The sequence below is a fragment of the Triplophysa dalaica genome, chromosome 8 (assembly GCF_015846415.1).
Source record: "Triplophysa dalaica isolate WHDGS20190420 chromosome 8, ASM1584641v1, whole genome shotgun sequence".
NCBI lineage: Eukaryota > Metazoa > Chordata > Actinopteri > Cypriniformes > Nemacheilidae > Triplophysa > Triplophysa dalaica.
Window position 1 is genome coordinate 12,267,947 of NC_079549.1, and position 27,659 is coordinate 12,295,605.

Genomic DNA, 27,659 nt, shown 5'->3' on the forward strand with positions numbered 1-27,659 from the left:
TGGGCATCACATCTACGTCGTTGTACGTCTTGAAAGAATTTGTAAAGAATGTGTTAAAGTTGGTCAGTTTCTTTTTTACAAAAATGAGTCCAATACAAGTTGCTTAAATTAAAAGAAAAAATAGGCCATGATTACTACAACACCGTAACTAGTAGCTAAAACTGTAGAAATATTTAGTTTGGAAACATAGTTGTTTCAGAAAGGCTTTAAATTCTCAAGATCACTGGGCACTAGTGCAGCAGCTGCTTCCTCGGAAAAAGGCGCGACTGCATTCAGGACGGAAAGCCAATTTAAGATTATGATTTAACATTTACTCGGGAACAAGTTATTATAGACTTTTCCATTAGCTAACAAACACAGAAATCCATATGTGGGTTTGAATGAATAGGCCCCCTTTTCGATAGCTAAAGGCTAAATGCTGAATGGCTTCATTTAAATACAGTTTTCTTTAGTTTCCGTTTCATTAGGACTGAAGGCTTTTATTCTGTGTTTTAACTGAGTATTGTTATTTATTACTCTATTTTAATTAACAATGATAAACTGAACTGAAATGGTAAGCTTTCAAATAAGTGTACTAGTATAAAGGTAACATTATTAAATCATGCGATTCAGATCGTACATTTCACACGAATTAGCCACCTCGTAAAACATTTATGAATTCCAGTTAGGCTGTTTAGGATCAAATTCCTCTGAATTCATGGCTTTATTCTTGGGAGTAAGAGAGATGGGTGGAGTTAATGTACTGTCGTCACTTTGGGAGGGTCTCTTTGAGGAAATACTTGGGTTGAGTTTTTTTGGGTCGTCACCACATTTTGTTGCCGTCATATACAGGAAGGAAGTGTGCTTGCTCTGCCCCCTCTCTTCTCCTCATGCCTTAGAGGGACTCTTTTCCTTAAAAGGACTTTTGTAATGTGATGGACTGATGTGACACATACAGTGAACACACAAATACACACTCATGTAAACACAAATAAACTTGTAGCATGTGCAGGCCGAGAAGTGTACTGTTACAAAACATCAATGTTATGACGGGTGTTCACATACATTTTAATGACATTTTCCTGTGTTCATTCATTGTTGAATTTACATTCTAGAAAATATGATAATTTTATCCAAAGTTTATAAAATACATTTTTCTAGAAAGATTTTGCTGGCCAAAAAAAAAAATCTAACAAAAAAGTATAAAAATGGTTTCAGATTTATACTTCTTCATTTATTTATTTGATAAATTAGCTTTTAAAAATGCCTTTGAAATTGCTCATGGTTTCTTTGATATAATTTAATGTCTTTGTTTCTCTTTACCTCCACCTGCAGGCTGAAGCCCGTCTAGCAGCTAAGAGGGCGGCCCGTGCAGAAGCTCGTGAGATCAGAATGAAAGAACTTGAGAGACAACAGAAAGAGGTGAAGAAACACACATAAATGTTTGATAAAGTTAAAATAATTGATAAATGTTGATAAATGTTTTCACTTCAAAACAACGATTGGTCTTGCGTAATATATTGATGTGATACAGTGGTTTTAAGTGTGTGTGTGTGTCAACAGGGTGTCCGCTTGGTCTTAACAAGTATTGAAAGGTGATAAATCAATTTAGAGAAACTTAAGGCCCTTAAAAAGTACTAAAAAGTCTTAAATGCCATTTTCCAAAGTTTTATATTGTGTGTTATCTTTTTATATTTGTCAAAAGAGGTCATATGCTAAAGTTTGCCTGAATTTAACCATTGCGTAGGTGAATAGTGGGAGGTGCATTTACACCTGGTTGTTGAACAAAATCGTTGACGAATGAGGAAATTCAAGTTTCCATGCAAATGGTTGAAGGATAAGGATTTTGAACCATGCCTGAGGGCCGTCTCTGGGAATAACCATGAGGCGAAGCGCACTGTGTCGGAACGCAATTAGTAGAGCCTCGATTTGGGATCAACACTGTCCGGTCCCAAATGCTAAGTGCTAGCCACAAGGCTGATTTCTCTCTCTAATAAACCTTGCATTGGGTTAATCACTCAATTAATTCACTTGTGCTTCGTTCCCACTCTTCTGCATTATGCTGCATTAATAATGAATCATCACAAACTAAGAATGTTTAGTTATGCTATCTTACAATCAGTATATAAATGTAAGTGTCGCCAATGTAACCGGTTAAAAAGTGGCAAAGAGGTCTTAAAGGGGTCATAGGGTGCGAATACGTGTTTTTCTGTGTCTTTGGTGTGTTATTAGTTGCCCATGCATGTATTAGACACGTAAAATTGCTTAAATGAGCTTGTCGAAGCCGAAAGCCTACTGGGCAGTGCTCGGACATGCGGCGCGGTTGCGCATCGGGCGACTCAAGTTCGATTCCCGTCTCGTGGTCCTTTCCCGAACCCACCCCTTCTCTCTCCCACTTCACTTCCTGTCCTCTCTTATCACTAATCTGTGCAAATAAAGGCAAAAACAAATTGAAAAAAAAATCAGCTTTGTAAAAAATCAGCGCGTTTCAGAGAGGCGTGGCAAAGAAGAGATACAAACATGCACGGTATGTGGCAACATAGAGCGTTTTTAACCTTACATCGTGTACACATTAAATTACATCTAAAACAAACGATAATATTAGTTTTCGCCCTGTCATTTGACCCCTTAAAAATGTATGAAAGAGTCTTAAAAAAGGTCTAAATTTAGGCTAAATTTAGCTCCATGAATCCTGTATATACCCTGGTCTATTACCTACACCTGTACTGATAAATTTGTCATTGTATTGTTTCATTGGTTTCTGATGTGAAGAGATTCTGGTTAGGGCTGCCCCCTTTCAGTCGATTATTTGTTATTCAACAAGACACTTATTCGAACAAAGTTTATTACTTGATTGTCTGCATATCATTTAAAAAGTGTATACAAACCACCACTTAGTCTTTCACTCTAACACTACTGTTAACTTGCCAAAAGGAATGCTATTATGAGCATGTTATGTATTTGAACAATGTATTTGTCCAAGGGCGTAAGACTAATATAGTGGCTAAAAATGAGGAATATGCAATCGTACGTTTGCCAGATCTGTTGAGAACATGCGCTGATTCTCTCCGCCGTCTGTGTGCTTCTAACAGCAGACGCATCGGCTTCATTGTGTGTGGGACACAGAGCTCCGTTTTTCAGCGGTGCGGACAAACTTGGGTTCCTGTGATGTTCCAAATAAAAAAGTGGCTTAATTCTTTTAGGAAGTGGTTTCGTTAGGCCTTTTTATTTTTTGTTTGTTAATATGTTCATTTTGGTTCATTGGCCTAAAATTGATATTTACTCCGTCTTCTATTTTTATTTTTCACTAGTTCAGTAGAGAAATATTATATTCAGACGTTTAATCATAACTTGTGGCAGTGTCACAACGGATTGCATTATGCGTGGACTTTAGCACTTAACTTATTTGTAAAAGGCTCATTATTATGGTTTGTATTAGGATTGCATGATAAATTATTGGCCATATCGGTATCGGCCGATAAATGGTCATTTATTAAATGGATAATTAGATTAAGGCTGATAAATTATGGCCGATAAATGATGAATCAAGTTCTCTGGTTAAACCACTTCAGCTGTACGCTGCTCGCAGTTCAAATCCAATACAGTGCTGTCTTTCTGTCATGATCATTCACTTACTGTTATTAGCAAAACATTTTTAATGTAGGTACAGTGTGTAGATATTTATAAATGTGTAAATTATAGGAACAAAAGCTAAAAAAAGCAGATTGGTGTCTGAATGCTTTCTCTCTGGACACCAGTTAGACATGTGGCTATTAAGAACACTTTTCTGGGTTGCTCTGGAAAAACGATATTTAGTTTAGTAAATAAACATACCAGAAAAGTTTAATAGTTAAAGAATCTTTAAATAGTGTAAATTAGGCTTGGTACATGATATTCAGAAAAAAGAGACCTAATGGTAACCTTGTTTTTCTTTTGTTTTGGTCTCCGAAAATGTAATATTAATATTTAGATACTATATATTGGCCAATATATTGATTATCGGCTTCAGTCTTAAATAATTATCGGTTTCAGTTATCGGCAAAAATGTACATATCAGTGCATCCCTATTTTGAATAGCTCTGTAATTTAGAACAATGTTGCCAATGTTACATAAATGTATTTTTCATTCATGAAGCTTTAACCATCATCTAATGTCCCCATTTCCAATGTATATTGAAATATTTAAATTAATATCATAAACATAGTCGACTTATGGCATAAATGAGCAAATATTAATCGACCAAAAAAATCTCTAGTCGAGGACCCTTATTCTGGTCCTTCATTATTCCTGAAAACTACTTCTTTTTAAATCTTCTGTCCAATCAAATTAAAAGACCGGACCTAATTGTTGTGTAAATAGTCTAAATGCGTTTAAAATGAACAAAACAAAATAAGAGAACCTCACAAAGCCACTTAAAACAGCTTAAGAAAATATTTGCGCTAATTCATATTGTTTTGTGCTGAGGTGTAAGACATCACTTATCCTGTAAGTCTTAGGTCTGAGGAGCTTTAGCTCATGGAAAAAAGCCCTTCCCAAGCTTTCACCTGCTTAAGCCCAGTATGTTTTTTAGCTTTTTACTGGTGTGATAATTACCACACTAACTCTCATGAGTCAAAGGTTAAGCAGTGATGCATCTCAGAAGTAAACAACCTGCGTCACAGTTTTGCTGGAACAGCGTGCAGAACTGGTTCCCATAAAAAAAAAATTGGGGGGGGGGGGGGGGGTTTCCTCTGTCAGACTCAAGACTCAACATGTTAAGCTGCTTGGCTTTTTCAACTACGAAAGTTACATAAATTCTTTATAATATTCCTAGAAGCCTTGTTTACTGCTACTGTGTAACATTGCCAGGCCATTATGTTCAATTTGTTTAATCAACATCTGTGGGCACTGGGGTCTGAAGGACATGTTTTGGCTTTGTAATGGGGATCAGGGTCAGTTAATAAAAGCCCAGGTCAAGACCTCCGAGAGCACGTTTGAATTTCCACATTGGATCAGAAATGTAACCTCAGATAAATGGTCAGACACATTTTCATTTTTTTTATTTAAAGTTATAAAAAAATTAAATTCTGTCATCATTAATCATCTGTCTTTTCAAATGTTTCTGACTTTCATTCTTCGGCAAAACACAAAAGAAGAAAATTTGAAGTTGGTAACCGAACAGTCCTGGCCCCAATTCATTTCTATTGTATGGACAAAAAACCAATGCAAGTGAATGAGGCCAGTTAACGACATTCTTCAAAATATCTTCTTTTGTGTTCTGTGGAAGAAAAAGTCATGTAGGTTTGAAATGATAAAAGGGTGAGTAAATGATGACAGAATTTTAATTTCTGGGTGAACTATCACTTTAATATGTGTTAACACCGTGTCTACACCAGATGTGGCGTGGCACGATGAGACAAGAGAATGCATTAGAACACATTATAATTTTACATTTTGTCCACACCGGATGTGGCGGCGAACGTTGCTTTTAAATAAGAGCTGGGTTTCAAGTAAGGTCTTGGTTGGGTATTAAGAGATTGCAGCATTGTATCTTCATTTACTTGGATTGTTCAGTGGTGGAAATCTAGAAACCCCCATCTCGATACCTGAGACAGACGCAACAAAGCTTACATAATGAAGATAAACACTGAGCCTTCACATATGCCCGGGTCACACTTGAGGGATTAACTAACATCCAGAGTTAAGTCCAGTCTGATCAGGTGGTGTGGGGGAATGTTGAGGGTGTGTGTGTGCGTTTTGTGGCTTTAAAACCTTCAAGTCTCAAAGAGGATTATTAGATTTCTTTCCAACCCACAGCTAGTTCCCAGTCACTTACTGGATGCGGAGTCAGGACTGACCCTGTCGTGATGTAATATAGACTTAAGGGGTTTGATATGGATATTTCACATATGTTTTATGAATGGTTGAAGTGTAGCTTCCAGTCACTTGTGGAATTGGTCTGAATCTCACCAAAGCTTGACTTCATGAAGATGAATCACACGCTGTCTAACTGGTTTGGATTTCAAAAGCGCTTGTACTCCTCAGACCTGAGGTAGATGGATATGCAGTGAGACTGTCAGGACGGCTTTTAGACGGCTTTCGAGTAGAGGGGCAAGGGAGGCGCTCGGTGGGCGTCCCCGAACCCCTCTGCTGAGGAAGGTGAGCACATATTTACTGGATGCGTATTGAGAAATGTACAATACAGGCTTTTTGTGTGAATAATTTCCCTGTTATACTAGTTGAACCAACATAAGAATATCTGAATATGGTTTTATCGTTTAGCTGACTTTATGTAACATTATCTCATCTTCAAAGATCATTGATGATTATTAAGTTGGTTTTGTTGAGTATTAAAAGTTAAAAAGCCCAAACATTTAGTTTATGAAAAGAACTAGGTAAAAGAATGATATATGCTTTCAAAGGTAGTAGTGACAAAGTAAAAACACCCTGATAGTGTACGAATTCTTGAAAATGTACTTGGGTAAAAGTACTTTTCACCTCTGCTTTCTAAGACTAGTTCTGGGAGGCTGTATAGACTAAAGAAAAATGAATGAGCTTGCATGCATAACAATCTTATCAAACAACCATCAAGATAGGTCACTCTAGTGAAAAGCATGCAAACCTTGTTTACATATGTTTTGACAGTTTTTTTCCCTCTATTTTTGTGTCAAAACAAACAAAGGTGTGCACACATTGATTATGTGTTTCGTCCAAACTGAAACATGGGTATTGATCTGTGAGACATTTCCCTTGATGAAACATTATCATTTTGGTTATGCTATACATTATTAGGTTATTTAGCATAATCTGTGTAAGATTGTGAATGTGCTTTGGAACATATTAAGATGGTGGAGGCCCACAAAAAGTTCATACGTAGAATTGTGTGGTACAGAGTGTCGGTTAGTCATCATTGGCATCTTGAGAGAGCTTGAATCAGTTGTGGATGGGCATCATGTGTAAATATTTGGGAGGAATGGGAAGGTGGAGAGGACAGAGCAAAAGGACAGTACAGTGAGAGACATTTTTAAGAGAGCTTGCAGGAAGAGATTTCGTTTCATGAATTATTACAGGAAATTTACAACAATGGGAAAACCAGTAAAGTGAGATTTTAAGATCTTTTAGGAACTGTGTAAAAATGCTACTGTGCTCTGTGCTACATTGTAAAAATGTTTTACATCTCAAACATTCCCTAATAACTGCATAAGAAACACTTTAGACATTTTAAATCTTCAGCTTTGGCAAAAGTAGGGCAATATGTTGTATGGCCATATGCAAACTACTGCAAGTGCACTACTACTGTATTAGTAATTGCAGATGGTGTGAGTGAATGAAACCTAAAACATCAATGGAAAGAATCCTGTTACCATAGACCCGGCCACATGACCACTCGACATATTCCCATGCGCATGTAGACATCTGAACACGTGCAACTGCATGACATAATTCAGATTATAGTATTCCTTCTGGGAGCTACAGAGATGTTTGCAAAATATTTAAGCCTTGTCTACTTCCCAGGCAAGGTAACGTGATGCTGGCACACTTGGATGCTCAAACTTTCCCTGTCCTTTATAACTCCAAAATCCTCCTCGTGGTTTGTGCTCTGCTATGGAAATAATCCATACCCTATCTCTCTCTCTTTCTCTCTCTTTCTTGTCTGTATGTTTGGTGGTCTTTACGTCTGTCTGATCCTCTCTTGCTGGCTTCCTGTGATGTAGATTTATCAGGTGCAGAAGGTAGGACACCTTTCCTCTGTGTTTGCTGCTGCTAGTAAACTACCCGCATGTTTTGATTTATTTTTTCTCCACTATTGCATATTTTGTTTTTAATGATGTTAACTTTCCAAAAGAAATAGCATTAGATCATTGAGCTATATACTTTCCATTATATTATGTTCTACTATTATTTCCTCACATTCTTGATTCCCGAACCTTTCTTCTCCGCTGTTTCTCTGCTGGTTTCTGCTGCTTTTCAGAAATATTCTGGACTGGATAACCTGGACAACAAATGGGGGGACATTGAGCAGTGGATGGTACATTGGATTCAGTTGAGATTATGCATGATAGGGCCACAGTACATTGGAGTGCAGGATGCTTGTGTCCATTAGTTACTCATCAAACCCAATGCTTGATATGAGCACAGGGATGCATGTTTTGAAACAAAACAATGTCAGTATTTCACCCCAGTATACAATACATCAGTATTTTACAAACATAATTTGCAGGATCAATGAAATAATCTGTTGAGTTCATTTAAGTTTGCTGGCATTGTAGATATTTTTGTATTGCTTAATTTAGTAAATGTTAAGCATGGATAATAATGTGTACTGTATATTTTTTATAGATATGAATTGTCAGAGATTTTGGCCTGTCTATAGATAATGCTGTTTTTTGCAACTGTTCTGTTTTGCATGCTGCTTCGCATTCAATACTGGACCTTCTCCTTCTCTACTCTTTTCTTCTCTCTTCTTTTTCTCTCCCTCTCCTGTAGGAGGACAGTGAACGGTATACACGCCTGTCACGGAGACATGCTTCGGTTTGTATCTCACTATCTGTCCTTCTCAATCCTTATTTCAGGCTTAATAGATGCTTTTCTCTGTGTTTACCCTGCGCTGATGTCAAAAAGAAAGACTAGCGAACGTGACCATAATGTCGGTTGTGGGTGCCCAAAAATATTGCCAATGTTATCAATACACAATAGACATCACTACATAAACACGGAGGGGGTTTCACGTTTCAAACTCATGCTAACTGTGGGCTCCTTCTAATTTTACCCCTTTTTCCATCCACCTAGGTCTCAGATGATGAAGAACGGATATCAGTGGGGAGCAGGAGCAATATTCGGGTCAGTATCAGAATAGCCTCTTGAATCCTTTAAGGTTTGATGGTATAATGGAGCAGTTTAGTAATGGAGCTGGTCACTGTTGCTCAGATATTGGGTGTATGTGTGTAGTCGCCATGGTGTCTGTTCATAAAATGGTCCACAATGATCTGATGAAGCTGACATGATTTTATTTTATGCAGTCGGACTTGGATGCGTCAGGTGGTTATGGCGGGGTAAGATTCTCAGGGTGGGAAATTCTCAGGGTTGCTTCAGCCACGAAGGCATGTTGTGTTAATACTTTCAGGTTCCTGTTAAAGTAACTAACTGAGTTTACAAGACTTCTGCTTTTTATTTTTTCAGTGTGTTGTGTTGCAGCTACGTGTATGATCTAATGCTGCTTTGAAATGTTTGAAATGTAACAATACATATGAGGTGGTGTGTTTTTCCTCTGAATTTCTAAACAAATATCAGTAAAACGTCTGTTGTGCTGCTGAAGTCTATAATGCTTGATAATGTCACAATGTTCAACCTTAAGTACCGATCATTAAATCATGTGGTTTTAATCGTAATTCCCTTTCCCACCATCCTGTCCAGCTTCCACAGATCCCATCCTCTCATTCACATAAGAAGTCCAAGAAAAAGAAGAAGCATTCTTCCAAGACTGTATGTTTTATGACGAGATACTATATGCCTGTCATATCTGTGTGGTTATAAGGAGGAGATGCAATATCAATTGTTTGTTGTGTTTTCCACAGAGCAATGGCTATGATGATGATCTCAGCACATTATCTAGTCGGGTTAGTGACTAGTGTTTATGTGTGTGTGTGATGGCAGGTTTTGAGCATTAACTGCTTTGTCATATAACTGTTAAACAGTATGTTTGACTACCTGGTGTTCAGATCGGTGTTATGGAACTCTACTGTGTATTTGTGCACAGAGCTCCAGACTCAGTGATGAGAGCAAAAGGTCTCTTTCCTCTAGGCGTGATCTGCAGTCGGTGGGTTCTCCTTCCTCGTCCGTGATTAACATTAAAATACAGAAAACATGTGGAAGGTTGCCACAGTCTTTGAGAAAGCATGGTGGATTTGTGATTTGCTTGATAAAAGGACATATTACTGGTCTTAAAGGATAGTTCACCCAAAAATTCTGGCATTGTTTACACTCCGTCGAGTTGTTCCAAATGTGTATACAATTATTTTTTCTGATGAACATGGAGATAGATATTTGGAAGAATCAGAATCACCAAACAGATCTCAACCCCCATTGACTCCCATAGTAGGAAAAAAACAATGGTAGCCAAAAGTGCCCCAGAACTGTTTGCTGCCCAACATTCTTCAAACTGTCTTCTTTTCAAAAATATTGTTCCTACTATGGGAGTCAATGAGGGTTGAGATCTGTTTGGTTATAAGCATTATTTCAAATATCTTTCTCTGTGTTCATCAGAAAAAAGAAATGTATACACATTTGGAACAACTCGAAGGTGAGTAAATGAATTATCATTTTTAGGTGAACTATCATTTTTATGGGATCTGTGCTGCTAGCTGATGTTAGCAAAATGAATGGCTTTTCAGGCTAACCCCAAATGTATGTTGTCTAGAGTACAGTGTGAATTACTTACCCAGGAAAATGATCAACCGTATTAGGCATGAACCCAAGAAAAATGTTATTGACTGTCTGACTTGAGTTTTCCTTGCATTTCGGCTTTTGTAAAACAGGTCATCAGCTTCAACTTCTCAACATTTATCTCTCACAGCTCTTATCTTCATAAGTTAACTATTCACTTCCTCATTCTTTCCCATGGTTTTAGAGCACCTACTATTCTCCTGAACAATACAGCAGCAGTAGTTATTCTTCTAAACATCAAGGCCTCTCCTACAATGGCTACAAGGTCTGTCACTCATTTCTCAGACCTTCCATCCCTCTCTATTCCTTTTCATTGATAACACATTTTAAGAAGGAAAATCAAGGCATTTTAACTTAATTTGTTCATGATGTCATTCTTGACACCATTTCTTCTTGGATTATGGGAGTCTTATGTTTATTCTTATGTTTATGTTGTTTAGCTATCTCTTCTGCACAGCAGGAAGCACAGGGTTTGTGCTGCTCCCCACATTACCCTCTGCTACTCAACACTTCCTGTATAATATGTCATCCTGCATACACAGATACTTTCATTCTTAATACATCACCCGTCCTTCTCTCTCACCCACAGCAGGTCATTTAGGGTTATTCGAGCTTAAACCCACATATACCACAAATACCTGAATACTGAGCTAACTGCTTGTGTTTGGCTTTAACTGTTATCTCTAAAAGGGAAGTGTGTCATTTCTTTAAACATTTTTGCAGCGTGTTTCCGTGACACCTCCCGCAGGCCAGGTTGTGACACAGTAACCGCTCAAACAAACAATGCAATGTAAAGATAGTTCATTTTATTAAACGCAAGTCTGACTGGGTGATGAAAGACAGATGTAGACTGATGCTGTGTGCACTCAAAAAGGAGAACTGAGACTTCAGAGAGAGCATGCATGTTCACTCTTACAGCGGTCACGGGTCAGAGCTCTGAGTGCGTGTCTTTTTTCTTTTGACTATCAGGGCCCTGTTTACGAGGACAGTCTCTACAGCGGCTCTCGACGCTCCAGTGTTCGTGCTGTAAGAAACTACACTATGATAGTGCAAAACTCTAACTATGCATGAAATTTACAGAACGCATACCATGTTTGGGTGTGTCTTAAGATCCCTAACTACTACTAACCATTTTGAGCTCCTTTTAATTTCTATAGTACTCCCCAATTGTAAAATCAGTTGCATTTTATGAATTTGACAGAAAGTTTTATCAAAGTGCACTGCAATTTTTCATGTATCAGAAACAAACCCTTGACTTTGGTGTTTCTAGTGTCATGCTCTAACAGTTGCGCTACAGGAAGAGCATGAAGAATGTAGTGGAATGACGTGCCTGCATATATAGTACAGTAATTTGCTGTTTATGAAACCAATAAATTAAAATATATATGATTGTTGTAGCGGTTTTAGCTGTATGTTAAAATAAGGATGAGTTTAACTGACCAAATATGATTCTCCACCAGATCTATCAAAAACACATCCATGAAATGACTGAAATTGACGTTTTAAATAACTCAAGGAATTAGTTTAGTTCAAAGGAACAGTACAAATTTACCGTTTCTGATAAGAAGTATAGTGATGAAGATCCCTGTATATATTCGTCCAGCAAATGCATCAATGATTTTATACGCTTTTAACGTTATCTCATGACCATAAGTAACGTGACTTTTATCAAACAGAATTTAGAGCAGAGGTGGGATAGATCGAAACACAGTTTAACTGAACAAATCCTATGAGAAAAAGCCAATGAACCAGGGAATACATAGTTATTTATAGAATCAAGTCTACAAACAATTAGGCATATACTGAGAAAACACATAATACGTAAACATGAAACACAAATGCGCTAGGAAGCGCAGAGAGTGAGAGTGAGATAGAGCGAGAGAGGGCATGGCCACGAGGCAGGTACAACATGTCTGAAAACCAATAAAATCATTTTCGACAAAGACGCACGAACTTAACGCAGCTATTCTATATATATAGAATCTGATACTTGCTAGCTATGTGCTGGACCAATATCTGTATGCGCGTGGATGGAAATCTTAAAGGATTTGAGAATGCAGTCCTGTTGAAAAGCTAAGTTTAGGGGTCCGAAGTTCCATGGCCTAATAGGACTCCCCAGAGGGGAGCCTCAAGCCAGGTTGTCTGTTGCATTGGCCTCCGCATTCTCTTTCTTTTTCCTTCTAAATCCCCGAAGTGGATCGTTGATTGTGTTTTTAAATTCATACCTACCCTGCCCCAAGGTGGCCTGCGGGCCAATGCCATGAAAGTGATAAGTGGGCCAGAGAAAGTTCCTTGTTTCTCATGGCGTCTCATTTGCATAGCTCTGACAGTATGGTCAGTTTGCATTTAATACCTAAACTGAGTTATGGACATAGTATGATGCATGCTATGTTTTTATAACATAGCTCATCATATAGGGAATTAAGAGAGGAGTAGTCACATGGAAACATGCTAGGCTTTGAGCTGTGAATCATCCTAACAAACCTTAAATCAACTTGTATATCTAACAGTTACAAGCTATTAGCTATTAACTATTTGAAATGGCACGAGAGCCAACACACGACCTAGACATTTAGATACATTTATAGAAAAGGACAGTTTAATCGCGTAAGCTCCTATTTGTCAGAGAAGTTTCTCTGGTTAGCATCAGATGTTAAGTTAGAGATGAGACAGAGTGACTTCTCACCTCTGCTTTGAAGCATAGGAGTCGTAAATATCCCACAGAGAAACCTAAGGGTTATCCAAACTCTCAGTGAGATAGCACAACCTAAAACCAGACCCCTGGAGCTACATTTTGCCATGGTCTTTTGATGATGGTATCAAGAAACCAGGATAAAAGGGAATGGAGGGGTTTTATAGCTCTTCTTTCCATGATTCCGACCACTTGGCTTATGCCAAATACTCTGTCTATCTAAAATTTTTGTGTATTTTAACAAGCAGTGGGGTCATGTTTGCTTGTGTGAAAAATAGGGCCTAAAAGTGGATGCTTAATTTATGCACCTCAGAGAGGTATTCAGAAGCTCTTTGTATGTTTTTGTGATGCTCTGCACGTTATCTCATATTGTGTTTGAGATGTATATGTGTAGTTTTATGAGTACTTTTTTTAAAAGCTTGAAGAGGAACAATGACAGCATGGGGCAGATCTACATTCCCTTTTGTATTCCGTTTTACTTTCAGTTACTGCTTGCATATGTACACCCTTGTATTTCTATCTGCCTTATTTTCTTTCTTATTGTGTGTCTGTGTCTTCCTCCAGTCATCTGAATACAGTGGTTTTAAGGGGTCAAGCTCTAGGACTTCATCCAGGGCAAATTCTGCGTGCAGCAGCCCTGTGGTGAGCACCTACAAAGACAAATTAAATTGATCATTCAGTATCGTTCTATTTTATGAGTTGTTTGCTCACAAAGATGGATGAATTTTCAACTACAGGCATGTTGTTTATAATTATGTTTTTCCCAGGAGTAAACCCTTAAAGGTGGTGCTTGGGCCTTGTATAATGGATTGTTGAAGTTTCTGCAAAATGTATTTGCAAGTAGCCTGGATTAAATTGAAATGTGTTTATCTTATAACTAGTACAGAATTATACTAAAAGTGTCAACTGAGAGGTTATGTGTGTTTGTCTGCATTCCTTCTCAGGGTGCATGTGGAGAGTCAACTGTTAAACTTGGATGGTTGAGACTTCTTAAATAGCTAAAATAACTTATGTTTCCTAAAAATTATAATATGGCGCCCTCCGGTGGTTTCCAGGAGGATTGCAGCAATTCAGTGGCTAGTTATATGCGAAGCAGCACAGCTAGTATTACTGGTCTTTCTAGAGATCTTGACCATATCATTATCCCAGACCTGCCAGATGTTAATGGAAGACCGTCTATGGTACGAGATTTATACTGGGGATCCTGTGATGTCTGATGCACTGTTGAGGCCTTGAGTTGTGAAGTTTAGCAGGGTCTGCTTTGATTTTTTCATGCATCTTGCATTTGAATGCCTTTTCAGTTTGATTGTCTTGAACCTGGAGATGTTACAGAAATCTATTTGGTCAATGGATTTGACAAGTTGTCAATGGACAATTTTACATTGCATGGACTGAAAACCTCTGATAGCCATGACTTTTGTTGGATATTTGTGTTTTCAGCTGTTCACAACGTGATAATGCACTTTCTGTTCATCTTAACCAGAAATATTTAAAAAAATAATTTAAAATGATTCAAGGTGCAATGTGTAGGATTAAAGGAGATCTATTGACAGAAATAAAATATAATATATGTCTTTTTTAAACTTCTTTTGACTTTTAACTTGCAAAATGAGGCATTATGTTTTTATTACCTTAGAATCCAATATTTCTATCTACACTGACCAAAATTATAAAAGCAGCACTTCTGTTTTTGCCCCCAATGTTCATGAGCTGAACTCAAATATTTAAGAATTTTTCTATGATCACAAAAGTATTGTTCACAATTCTGTCTAAATGTGTTAGTGAGCACTTCTTCTTTGCCGAGAGTGTACATACACTGCTGGTCGACATTTCAAACGTGACGACATCATTGTCCTGTCAGCCACCGAAGTGCTTCATAAGGGAGGGTTGAGTGGTGGACTGAGCTGTTGGTTGCAATTCGCAACCTCACCGCTAGATGCCGCTAAAATCTCCACATTGCATCTTTAATTTGTATTTGACGTCAAAAACAAGATCAAACCATTTAGGTTTAAAAATGACTAACTTGATCTGGTTTTCTACCCATAACAGATTTATTTTTCTAATACTGTAATGCTTGTTTTCAGTGGATGACATAAATCTCTAAACAGCCTAACATTTTTTTGTCGCATTGTGGTGTTTTAAATTCTGGGAAAATTGAAGGAAAATCTGTTTATTTTGTATTATCTTTATTCACAGGCTGATGACAGGTTAGAGCGTGACTACTTGGAAAAGGTTTGTAGATATACATTTTTAAGATTATTTTCAATAGTGTTTGTACAAGTTAACTACAATGAACTCTGATATTTTAATATTATATAATATTATTATTTTAGGGCTCTTCACGAGCATCAACGATATCTGGCACTACTCTCACCTCTCTGGGCGGGACGTCTTCACGGAGAGGAAGTGGAGATACATCTTTCACTGCAGACACAGAAGTTTCCATACGGGAAATCAAGGTTATTGTTTAACCAGTTGATTTATGTAGACTGTTTTTCTTCTACAAAACCCCCATGATATAATCCTATTATACACCATTGATGTGGACATTGGACAAAACACAAAATCTATATAATTTCATGTTTTGTGTTGACTTCAAATATAATAATGAATATACTTGATGTACAATATACTTGGGATATTGCTCATTTACATCATTCAGCTTCGCAGCATTCAAAGCAGGTCAATGCACTTTGATTTTTCCATGTCATTCTTGTGGTGCTCAGTTGTGTTCCTGGAGATGCCTTCAGCAGAATTTAATCAAACACACCTGATACTAGATAGTGTTTGTGTGTTAAAGAGGGTGTAACTAAACACTGCCGAGAGAAAAATCTTCAGGAACTGAGCAGCTCATTCCTAAGCGTTCGTTCTGACTTCTCGCCGTTTCTTAAGCTTTCTTCTGTAATTCTTGCATTGCTCTTCCACCACTGTGTCTTTCATCCTTTCTCCTCGTCTTCATTCTTCATGGCTTTTATTTAGGAGATACACGAGCTTAAGGATCAGATTCAAGACGTGGAGGCGAAGCACATGCAGAACCTCAAAGAGCTCAAGGTATACCTCTGTTTGAAGCACAGTATCAGTGCCGGCCAAGCAAGAATTATATTTAGGTTTTATTGGGCTGTAAAAGAAACAGCCGTTTATAATATGTAAAGTTTAATTTCCTCATAACCAGCAAGTGGATAGTTTACCTAACATCAGGTAATAAGAAGGAATATTGTTTTCTAGTCTTCCTTTGTTTTTTATTAGGCTCTCATCTTGAATGTACGTCTGTGTCTGTGCTGAAAACATCTATCGCCTGCTTTATCTTTGACTTGTTTTATTCTTAGCAACACACTGTTACACTTTTAGTGTCCATAACACTATAATGAAGTTTTGGAAGTTAAAACGTGTGTTTAAAGTGCTTCAGTGTTTAATATGCATGTGTGTTTACAAATATATGCTTATTTTTACTGTGTTGTCTGACATTTTAAAGGAGTCACTAATGGAAGTGGAGGGAAAGTACCGGAAGGCCATGGTGTCCAATGCACAGATGGACAACGAGAAGACCAATCTGATATATGAAGTGGACATTTTAAAAGACTCTTTAATGGAACTGGAGGAAATGCTCTCTGAAACACGACGTGAGCTTGAGGACAAGAGTAAGGTCTGTACATTTTTGTCTTCATGTTTTAACATCAGTGAATGATGCTGCTTGAAAAATCATTTACAATGAAACAATTAATTTATTCTTTGTTTTTTAGGACTTTGAAAGAGAGAAGCATGCACATAGTATACTGCAGTTTCAGTACAATGAATTAAAAGAGACGTTAAAACAAAGTGAAGAACTGCTAACTGTGAGTACTGTTGTCATTGCCATTTAAATGTCTCTTTCTTGAAGCTTTTTGTCTTTTTAAATGCTTTGCTTTTCTGAACATCTGCCTTTAACCTCCGTCTTTCATTCTGATCTTTGCTCTCCTTCACGCACAATCCTTTCTATAGGAGATCCGTCAGTTACGACTCAAACAAGACGGCTTTGTCAGAGAGGTTTCTGACCTTCAGGAAACTATTGAATGGAAGAATAAAAAAATTGGGGTATGATCCCAGGATGTGTTGTACCAGCGCTTAAGATTAAGAATTAAGAAACCTTTTTTACTTTTTAATTTGTATTATAGTATAGTATTATACTATATCTTAATTCTACTTTCAGCTACACTTTTTCTATGCTTTACTTGTTTCTTATCTTGATGTTCATCATCAACCTTCTGTCTGCTTTGCCTCATCTTTGCCAAATCCCCTCTGATGCTGTTCAGGCATTAGAGAGGCAGAAGGAGTTTTCCGATGCCATTCGGAATGAGAGAGACGAGCTCAGAGATGAGGTTGTTCAGATCAAAGATATTTTGAAGGTATTCATCCTTGTGTGGTGAAAATGGCTAATTGAAAAAATAGATATATTTTCATAAACATTTTCTAACAGAACAGAGAATGTAATTATACATGTAATATGTTCTTTTCAGTAGACCGAATCTGTGTTTAGCTTCTTGAAATGAATGTCATTAATCAATCATTAGCACCTTGCTGAATAACGTTATATCAACAGAATATCAGTGTATCCACAAATCAATACAGGCAACATATGCTCCCTTCGCTGTGTGTCTAAATATAGCCTGACTGGTTACTAAATTAAGTGTACTTGCTTTTATTAACTCTGTTCAGAAACATGGTATTGTCCTTGGACATGATCTAGCCACCAATGGAGAAACGGGTGAAGACGTGGGAGAGACTGAACAGAGTTCTCAGACATCATCTGTTGAGATCCGAGAGGGGAGCAGTGTGCTAGGTAAGCGGTTTATTGACCGTCTGTCATTGCATGCTAAGATTTCTTTAACATTGCTGCCTGCTTTCTTATCTTGACAAACTAAAGTCTAACCAAACTGCTTCTATTACAAACTGTCATATCAACGTCTCACACACTTCACTGCTTCCCTGTTTTCACAAAACCCACTTTTAAAAATTATGCTTGAAATTATGCATTAAACATTTTGCTGTCATTTGAATCAGTTTAGCACATCATAGCATTATGATTATGTCTAGGACAAGTTTTTTTACCAAATAACTGCAAAAATAATCCAAATGGCTTTGTTTACTTTGGAATCACAATATTCTTCAATCAAAACCAGAGCTGGTGTTAGAAAAGCTGTGCTGGGTGCTTGACTTGGCCAAACTCTTGGGTTTTCTTTGGGACATCTTTCACACATGTGATTTGTAGGTTTCAGAGCTTTGGCTTGAGGTCTTTTTATTCCCATTTCTTCCCTCTTCTCTACCTTTCGCTAAATATCTTGGCTACTTGGCAACTAGAAACACATTTCTTTTGGCCTTAACAATGCCTCAATCGTCTCCCAGGCACTCATCAGTTGAAGATGTGCAAAGACCAGGACCGAAAAAATTTGGACAAGGATGTGAAAGAGAATCAAGTGTCTTCACATGTCCCACTGAGCTCTACAGAGAAATCTTTAGATACAAATGAGAATGGAGACTTAAGGGATGAAGTAAACCAGAGTGAAGAGCAACAGTCTGATAACATACCTGAATCAAAACCTCCAAGTTCTGTTGGTGATCATGAAATCGTTGAAACAAAATCCACGGATGAGATCGAAGCAGAGCAGCTTGTATTGGAAGATTCAGGGGGTAATACTGTGGAGATGGATGTTCACACAGATGGACCTATGGAAACAGATCAACAAGAGAGCATATGTGCCAAACAGATCATCAAAAAAGAAACTTCTCTAGAGTCAGTCTCTGGTCCAATACTAGAAGATCAGCCTGCTGAGGATGTGCTTGATAGTAAAAGCAAGCCTGTAGAGAAACATGTTGAATCTTTACACACAGAGAAGGTTCCACAAACCCAAGGTGCCAGTGTTTCAAATAAAAAGAAGAAAAAGAAGAAGAAAAGCAAACAGAAACAGAAACAAAGTGACAAGCTGGAGAGCGAAGCAAAGATAGACAGCAAGAATGAAAAGGTCTTAAATGAGGATAATCCAGACCTAAATCTAAAAAGTGATCAAGAGGGAAACCATGAGGAGCACTTGAGGAATGACGTATCTAAAGCAATACAAACAGAAATCCCAGCTGATGTTACACACGATGATAAAAGTAAGGTTGAAATGGACTGTGTCAAAAAAATTATCACAGATAAACATGATGATGCTGGAGATCGATTTCAAGTTATTCCAGATGTGGTTGATTCAGCGGAGATATCAAATTCTGAATCTACTAAGAGTGTCCCTTCAGCAGTCAGTATCTATAACCTCACAGACCAAACTGACGTTTCAGCAAATCCACCCCAAGAGGTTTCTTCAGAAAACGATGCTTTGCTGTCTTATGAAGTATCTGATAAGATTGTGGATACTGCTGACAGGTGTGTGGAAACACTTGACTCTGTCAGCAGGTCTGACAACATTGAGAAGTCTTTGATGGGAGATGACACAGAAGTGAAGAGTCACGTGGACAGTGATGCATTAGTAGAGGAGGAAAAGCTTCAAAGTATTGATCCAGAAGAGACCGCTTTCTCTGGAGATAATGATGAGTCTGTTCCAAAATGTCCTTTAGCTTCCTCTGTCACAGAGAAGTTAGAAAATGAAAGTGAAAATGTAGTTAAGGAACAATCAACATCTCACAATAGTATTGAGGTGGAGCAGAAAGAGGTAAAAACACAGGAAGATGAATTAGTTGAGGAAGCTCTGCATAGTGGAGAAGCTTTTAATGAAGACAGTAATATAGACACAGCTGTATCTGAATCCCAACTTGTTTTAGAAAAAGGTGAAGATGAAGAAGAGGAAAGATCACTGTATGATCAGCTTCTACCTGATCAGGAATCACTGGGAGCCTCGGATCAAGAATCAAAGCTTGAAAAGGGTGATCATAAGAAGGAAGGATCATTTCAGGGACCGATAACAATTGATATGCAACTGCCTGGTGAGGTGGAGAATATTCTGGCAGACAAATGTGAGAAGGAAGAATCAATCCAGGTTATGCTTGATGTGGAGATTCCTGGATATGATAAAGGTATTCTTGTCGAAAAGGGTGAGTGTCATGAGAATGAAGTATCAATCCAGGATCCGGTTATGCCTCATACTCAACTGCCTGGAGATAATGACGATGTTCTGATAAAAGAAGTTGAGGAGCATGAGAAGGAGGACTCAGTCCAAGATCAGGTCATGCTTGATACAGAACTGTATGGAGAGGATGAAGGCGTTTTGGTGGAGTTGGTTAGAGGTTCCCCAGAGCTCAGAGAAGACGCTGAGGAGGAAGATGAAGGAGAAACTTTTGATTTTGATGAAATGGATCTTGAAGCATCATCAGACGATCCTCCAAAGCACTGTAAAGATCAAGTAAGTAGTGATGTTACTCTGTTAAAAGAAGTGCACGAAGCAAACAAAGAATGCCAAAGTGATGCCATCAATGAAGACCATATTCAAGATGATGATGAACCTCTGGGAAGTCCAGATCAGGATTCTGAGCAACAGAAGCAGATGGATGATGAAAATACAATTGGAAACCCAGAAACAATGACAGAGGTAGAAACATGTTTAACAGAGGACACTCAAGTCTACAAGAAAGACATTAAACCTGATCATCAACAACAAGAATGTACAGTTGAGAAGCATCAGAAAACATCAGAAGAATTGAGGCACAGGGATCCGATCTCAGAGATGGAGACAAAAGATGTTGGCCAAGAGATGAAAAGTTTGATTATCAATGAAAACCCAGGAATTAAGACCTCACGAGAGCAGGAAGCTGAGAGAGAAACAACAATGACCAACAAAGAAGATGATAGGAAGGAAACTAAAAAAAGTAGCAAGAAAGGAAAAAGCAAGGGGAAAGAGGATTGTAAAATGTCTTAATATGCCATGAAAATTCACACTTGATTTGCTCTGCATCTAAAGTGCACTTATGTAGGTCCCACTGATAGTATTGTGGAACTGTTACTTTACCAAGACTTCTGAGAATCTCATGGTATCAGTGTTGTCTTAGTAATGTCTTATCAGTCATGTCATTTTCATTATAACTGTTTAAGGAAACATATTTTATACAGGAATATTTCAGATCAAATTACTGAATTCATTTACAATAGGTCAAACAAAATGCTTGGTTTAAAAAATGTTCACACTTGCTTGAATGGTGGAACTAATAGATGTAAAATTCCATATTTATTAGAAGTTTTTTAAAAGCATGTTATACGATGTTTCATAAATATAAATTAATAAAAGTTTTTCTTGCCTGTCTTGGAAGTTACCAGCCTGTTGTCTGTCCGAGTTATGTCTAGCAGGGAGACCTGTTAACTGTCTGATTAAAGCGTTTTGCATTGCATGTATCTTTAAAAGCCTAAAGGGAAAGACCCAAACATTTTAATTCTGTCATCATTTCAGATCTGTATTAATGTATTCGTATGTTTTGATGAACACATAAAGATATTTGGAAGAATGCTTGTTCTTGGTCACCATTGACTCCCATAGTAGGAAAAATTACAATGGTAGTCAAAGAGTTTGCTTTCCTACATTCTTCAATATATCTTTTTTTGTATTCATCAGAAAAAAGTAATTAATAAAGACATTTTTTGCCCATGTTTGTTGCAAGCAATCTTCCAAATATCTTTCTCCGTGTTAATCAGAATAAAGACATTTACACAGATTTGGAACAACTTGAGGGTGAGTAAACGAAGACATAATTTTCATTTTTGGGTGAACTGTTCCTTTAAAACAGATTTGTTTTGCAAGATTTTGACTGGAGGTTTGTCGTCATATTTAGATTTTCCCTTGACTTGTTGGGAACTATGTTCAAAGCAAATGGGAATGTTTTGTTTATTATGAGGCCTTTTAAATGTTAATGAAACCAGCTACATATAAAATAAAAGGTTATATTAAATGTCTAATGTTTTAATATTAATACCAGCTGTCTGAATACATTTAATTAAATGTTTAAGTTGGTCCTTCGCAATGTAACCATTTATTTCAATCACTTAAAATTTTGTTGATCTTTCATAAAGGACAGTAGTTTGCTGTATCGTTGTATATACCATAAACCTTTTTTTAACAAGAATGCCACATTTTATTTTATTTTTTCAACAAGAAATACATAGCAAATGCAAAGTGTATGTAGAAATCCACATTTATTGGTTCTTTGAACTGAACACATCCGCATGAGGCAAATGCCTCTGAGACTGACCACATGAAGTTTCTGCATGTATATCCACCCTCATCCTTCACATCCCACTATAGGATAACCTCACATTTGCATGCCTTGACTCCTCCCCTCCATGCCTCTGGCCCCTCCCATCCCGGTATGTGAAAAATGTGAATTACTTTTGCAGATCACATTTTATCTGTTTAAATATTATGTTAGAAAATTGAGCCATTGTGCATCTACTGTCAAATTTGTGCGATATTGATGATTAACAAATTGACATCTGGAACTGCATTTCAGAAATTCGATTACGAAAACTGGTCGATGAGAGGGAGAACTTGATAGAGCAGGTGTGTTTTTGACAGGTACTTGATTTACAAATCCTAAACCTTTAGCCTTAGTTTGTGCCATCATAAAAAATATCATGTTTTTTTTTCAGGTTAAGCGATTGAAAGATCAACTCGAGAAGAAGAAACCACAGAATGGTGAAGACTCGTCCAGTCCAGATGGAGATGTGCAGGAAAATGGTTCCGACTCCAACATGGATATACAGAGTAAGAACACTATCTGCTCAGTCAGGGTCAGCTAAAATCACTTATACAGAGTTTAGAAATGTACAGACATAGGTTTGTTTTCATTTGTTCCAAACAAATAAACTCTGCCTCAGATGTTAAAAAATGGATGTTTTGCTTTTTTCAGGGGATGCCGGCAGGCAAATCAATGACCTCAAATTTAAGCTTGTCAAATCAGAGCAAGAAATCACAGCTCTGGAACAAAATGCAAGTTATTTTATATCTTAACATTTTTTATGATATTTACTTTTGCGACAATTCTTAATTTTCAAATAGTTATTTTAACTATTCCAGCAATACCAATTCATGTTGTAGGTCATAAGACTTGAGGGTCAAGTCTCCCGGTACAAATCTGGATGTGAAAATGCAGAAAAGGTGGAAGATGAACTCAAAGCTGAGAAACGCAAACTCCAGCGAGAGGTACAAAAGAACTAAATTACTCTGAATGTAAAGTGTTGCATATTAAACTTAAATGTCTCGCGAAACTTATTTCACAGCTACGGTCTGCACTCGACAAGATTGAAGAGTTGGACGCCAGTAACAGCCACCTTTCAAAAAGAATGGAGAAGATAAAAGCTGGTCGGGGAACAGCAACAACACCCTAGATGTTTCAGATCACCTCTGTGATCTGTTGACCTCCACTGCCTGTCTGTTACCCAGCTGACAGCCACAAAAAGAGCTCGCTTTTTAACCTCAAAAACCGTCTTGCATTTCACAAAGTTATTAAGACTATAAAAAATATGCAGTGATAATCCCAATATATCCCACAACGGTGCCAATCTTCCAGGTGTACAGGTTGCGAATCCGGTCAAGACTTTCTGAATGTTACAGAGGAATTCTGAACGTGCCTCATTAAAAAGGACAAACTGTAGTTCTAAAAAAACATTATAAAATAGTAATTGTCTTGTAATGTTGCTTTGACATGACTGAATTTGTGTACGCTTAATGCACCAGGCTGACAAAAAATATTTTAAGAATTTAAGAGGTTATACTATTTAAGCCCAGCAGATCACAAAATGTTGTCCAGCACTACGATAATTTCCAAAGGAAATTAAGAAAGGAGCATAAAACAAGCCAGAGGAGTATGTGTGAGTGTGAAATACTTTGAATTCACTTTCATAAATGTTTGAAAAACACTAGTTTACTAGATCTCATTGATAAAGCCAAAGTTCTTAGAATGATACTAATGTCCCACAGCTAACTTCTGCTGTCTGTGTTTAGATCTGTCTACTGAATGTTCTTTAGCATTTCCTAAATGTCATGAAAGCTTTATGAAGATGCAGATTACGTTTTTCCAGAAAAGCAGAAACTTTTGATGTTGTTAAATATATAAACCTCCAAGTGATGAATCCTATTCTATTTCTTGAAAGGCCAACCTCCAAGTGATGAATCCTATTCTATTTCTTGAAAGGCCCGTTTTGTTCAGACTAGTTATGGGAAACTTTTTGTGATCAAGGCGAATATTATTAAAGACTCATGAACACAAGCAACATTTAGTATCATCACATCCGGTCACAGGCTGCTTCACCTTGTTTACAATGCAATACTTTAAACCATGAACTGTTATCTGTGCAATAAAATGCTCATTTTAATTTAAACTCTTGTTCTTTGTCTCTGTGTACATTGATCTTACACATTTCTCTTAAGTTTTTTTTTTACATGAACTTTAACAGATACACAATGGATGCAAGTAAATAGTCTTTTTAGACACACTAGAATAAAGACACAGGAAGCAGAAAACTAGTAGCCAGAGATTAACAATTTTATTACATTTTAAACCAAACAGCATCCTTGAAATCTAACAAATGAAAACGTAGACCTTATTCACAATGTAAGGTTTAAGAACACAGGATCATCAGGAGTTGTAACAGTACTTTCAGATAAAGAAACTGAACATTCTTTTGTAATATCAAAAAAAAACAGATACAAAAATAAATTATTTATAATCTAATTTATTCTAACCGATTATTTCTTAAATCTCAAATTTTCAGATTAATCTCTTACTTTCAGGGCCGCAAAAACAAAACGAGTTGAACTCTTTTTCCATCGTAAATCTACACGTAAATCTGGCCTTTTCCTATTCAGATTCCTCTACCTGGGCTCTACGAAACTGCTGAACCGCCCTCTTTATGTTTGTGTCTTGCTTTAGATCACCGGAACTAAGCGGCTTCCTCATGACTGGATCGATCTGATTCCTGCAACGACAGGATATTCTGTTATTATCTTTCTGCCATATACTGTACACCTTAAAATACACGGAATAATATAAACAGCTAATGTGTTGATAAAAAAAAGACAAGACAAGCTGCTTAAAACACCCTTTTCCCCATACCACCTTCATATTGACACGATTCATAATCATCCGCAAGCCATCTCTCTTACATGTAAATGTACTGCACATAAATACTTACGTCTTTAGCCATTCCTCAATGGCTTTACGCTCGTACACAATCCCATATTTGTTTTTCACTGGATCAACAAACATCTGTTTTGACAGTGGACATAACAGATGAGGAGGTACCGCCGCACTGCTCTCTCCTACGTATTTCTGAAACATACACAGATGTTTACATTATATATCCTTCTGTTTATATTGTTCATAGTACATACCGACTGTCCTATTTTGATAGTACATGCCCATTGTATAGTATTTTCCTAATATTGTATTCTGTATTTATTCAAACTGTATATCCTGCTCTTGCTAATTGCACTTCTGGTTAGACCTAAACTACATTTCGTTACACTGTACTTGTATATGTGTTATGACAATAAAGTTGAATCTAATCTAATCTAATCTAAAATGAATCTAATGATGTGACAAATCATTTCCAATTCAAAAGTAGTACCGCAAATTACAGTATATATATTCCCTATTACAGCTCATATATAAACATATTTTTGTATTACATTTTATTACCAAATTCACTTTTTGTTACATTTAATTGTTCACATGATTTCAAAACATTGATTTTGAAAGTGAAAAAATTACCTTTTCAATGGATTCAACAGACTGACCAGCAGTTTTCGCTGTTTCAGCTTTGGCTGCTTGTTCAAAGCCTTGTTTGTTTGTCTGGAATTCTTCTGCCAAAACACTAGATAAAATATAGACAGTGAAAAAAAAACTATTTTAAGTTACTACAGTTAATTTCCATTTTACACAATATATTATGTTTCTGCACAATGGTAAAAGAGTGCAGTTAAAGCTACAGGGAATAGTAAACAAATAGAAATACCCACATTATCTCCACACCAAAAAAACTTAAAGTTAAGGTGGGATTCCGCAAGCTCTTTACAGTAAACAATTAAACCAATTATTGAGCGAGTACACGAAAGAACAGTGTTTAAAACTGTGACAATTCCTTTGCTGGATTCTCCACGGAAAGCTTGTAATGGTTTGAAATTGTATTCGGTATCTTTCGTCTATGCTTATTTTCGTCACATTCGTAAAATACACCTGCTATGTACATAGAAGGTGTAAAAACACTATGTCTTAATAATAGGTAATCTTACCTTACTTCTTGACTGATTCAAATGATTCGTTCCGCGATTCATCCGTCTAATCCCCTCCTATCCGCTAGCCTAGTGTCAGGTGATTGGTTATGTGGTGTAGTCTGCTGTGATTGGTCGAACGCGTTTGTATCGAGCAAGGCGGGACGAGAGCAAGTGATGATGAGTAGAGTTGAGCCGGATACTCGGCTGAAACGAGTATCCGGTACGGATAAAGCACTTTTGCACTTTTGTTTTTTACTTCGGTTTGTAGTATTTACTTATTAACCAATAGAGTTTTGGTAAACGTGGGGTTTGTTCAGACGTGGTGCTTGGTAGAATGCGACTCGCGTTGCGTCTCTGCCTGTCTGAGTTTTCTTTCTTTTTTAAACCGTCAGCTGGCTCTAACCAGTTTTTTTTTACTTCACGCACTGAGTGTCTGACACTTTCTTACTGTATTTCTTAAAAAAAAATTAAGGAAGTAGTGGTATATTACAAATTAATTAGCTACACACACACACACACACACTCTCTCTGCTGGTCATCTGAGTTATTTTTTTAAACTGTCTGCTGGTTTGAAGTAGTGGTATAAAAAAATATATTACAAATTAAAATAACATACCGGTTAAAGCCCCGCCCATCTCAAGACAACCCGACCGACTTCCAGGTTAAACCCCGCCCACTTCCAGGTTAAATCCCGCCCACTTCCGGGGTAGGCCCCGCCCAGTCCAAGTACAGATACAGATAATTCATATGGTTAACAGATACAGATAATGCTGTACTCGCTCATCCCTAATAATGAGTGTCTAGTGGGGATAATGTCTAGTGACGTAGATACGCGGTGGTTAGAGACACCTTTCGTTTGCGTGATTCATAGTCGACTCACTTTTTGACAAGCCAATAACTATGTTATATATTCACCTTAGGATTTACAACTTGGCAGACTGCTTACTTTCAAACACGGCAACATAACACACTGCATGAAATGGAATTACATGATCTAATGCTACTTACTCTTTAAGAAAATACTTCGGTAGTAGCAATTACAAACTGAGATGGCAACAAAGAGGCCATTCTTACAGATAGCCACTTTAATAAATGTTTTAAACAAGCTTGCATAGTAAGAGGATACCTGTCCAGTGGATCTTCAGCCTCAGGGAGTATCAGAAGTCCATACACAGCATCCAGGATCTCTCTTATAGTAACATCAGATGAGTAGCTTCGATCAAATATGTGGTGGCAAATCCTTCCCACATTGTTGATGTTGCAGTGATAAATCTACATTTCAGTTAAGGATTTATAGGCTGCACAATTAGATAGCATAGGGCTGGGCGATACGGCAAAAATG

At 37.3% G+C, this 27,659-nt stretch overlaps 3 protein-coding genes across 21 annotated transcripts in view; 2 read left to right on the forward strand and 1 right to left on the reverse strand.

Annotated features, from left to right (window-relative positions):
* The window catches only part of LOC130427203 (leucine-rich repeat flightless-interacting protein 1-like), a 37,879-nt gene extending 16,513 nt beyond the window's left edge, over nt 1–21,366 (forward strand). The window contains exons 2-23 of one of the 17 annotated variants that reach the window (XM_056754416.1): nt 1,315–1,401; nt 7,675–7,692; nt 7,932–7,988; nt 8,447–8,491; nt 8,750–8,800; nt 8,980–9,012; nt 9,374–9,442; nt 9,535–9,576; nt 9,717–9,776; nt 10,587–10,667; nt 10,843–10,872; nt 11,372–11,428; nt 13,659–13,736; nt 15,291–15,326; nt 15,428–15,553; nt 16,074–16,145; nt 16,567–16,737; nt 16,835–16,927; nt 17,073–17,165; nt 17,384–17,476; nt 17,787–17,910; nt 18,474–21,366. In XM_056754416.1, the coding sequence (XP_056610394.1) occupies nt 1,315–1,401; nt 7,675–7,692; nt 7,932–7,988; nt 8,447–8,491; nt 8,750–8,800; nt 8,980–9,012; nt 9,374–9,442; nt 9,535–9,576; nt 9,717–9,776; nt 10,587–10,667; nt 10,843–10,872; nt 11,372–11,428; nt 13,659–13,736; nt 15,291–15,326; nt 15,428–15,553; nt 16,074–16,145; nt 16,567–16,737; nt 16,835–16,927; nt 17,073–17,165; nt 17,384–17,476; nt 17,787–17,910; nt 18,474–20,974 (4,017 nt within the window). In that variant the 3' untranslated portion in view covers nt 20,975–21,366. Of the gene's footprint in view, nt 1–1,314; nt 1,402–7,674; nt 7,693–7,931; nt 8,125–8,446; nt 8,492–8,749; nt 8,801–8,979; nt 9,013–9,373; nt 9,443–9,534; nt 9,577–9,716; nt 9,777–10,586; nt 10,668–10,842; nt 10,873–11,371; nt 11,429–13,658; nt 13,737–15,290; nt 15,327–15,427; nt 15,554–16,073; nt 16,146–16,566; nt 16,738–16,834; nt 16,928–17,072; nt 17,166–17,383; nt 17,477–17,786; nt 17,911–18,473 lie in introns of those variants that run through there. The other 16 variants (XM_056754426.1, XM_056754419.1, XM_056754421.1 and 13 more) reach the window with 16 other exon arrangements.
* A 116-nt stretch (nt 21,367–21,482) lies between these two features.
* LOC130427204 (leucine-rich repeat flightless-interacting protein 2-like) lies at nt 21,483–24,423 on the forward strand. Its single transcript, XM_056754435.1, has 6 exons — nt 21,483–22,410; nt 22,554–22,603; nt 22,693–22,807; nt 22,953–23,032; nt 23,141–23,245; nt 23,323–24,423. The coding sequence occupies exons 1-6, from the start codon at nt 22,299–22,301 to the stop codon at nt 23,428–23,430; spliced, it is 570 nt and encodes a 189-aa protein (XP_056610413.1). The 5' UTR covers nt 21,483–22,298; the 3' UTR covers nt 23,431–24,423.
* Nucleotides 24,424–24,566: 143 nt separating this feature from the next.
* Nucleotides 24,567–27,659, reverse strand: part of LOC130428073 (uncharacterized) — a 34,968-nt gene continuing 31,875 nt past the window's right edge. For all 3 annotated transcript variants that reach the window (XM_056755921.1, XM_056755920.1, XM_056755919.1), the window contains 4 exons: nt 27,444–27,589; nt 25,815–25,917; nt 25,237–25,373; nt 24,567–25,020 (listed from right to left, as the gene is read on the reverse strand). In XM_056755921.1, coding sequence (XP_056611899.1) covers nt 24,903–25,020; nt 25,237–25,373; nt 25,815–25,917; nt 27,444–27,589 — 504 coding nt within the window. In that variant the 3' untranslated portion in view covers nt 24,567–24,902. The remainder of the gene's footprint in view (nt 25,021–25,236; nt 25,374–25,814; nt 25,918–27,443; nt 27,590–27,659) is intronic.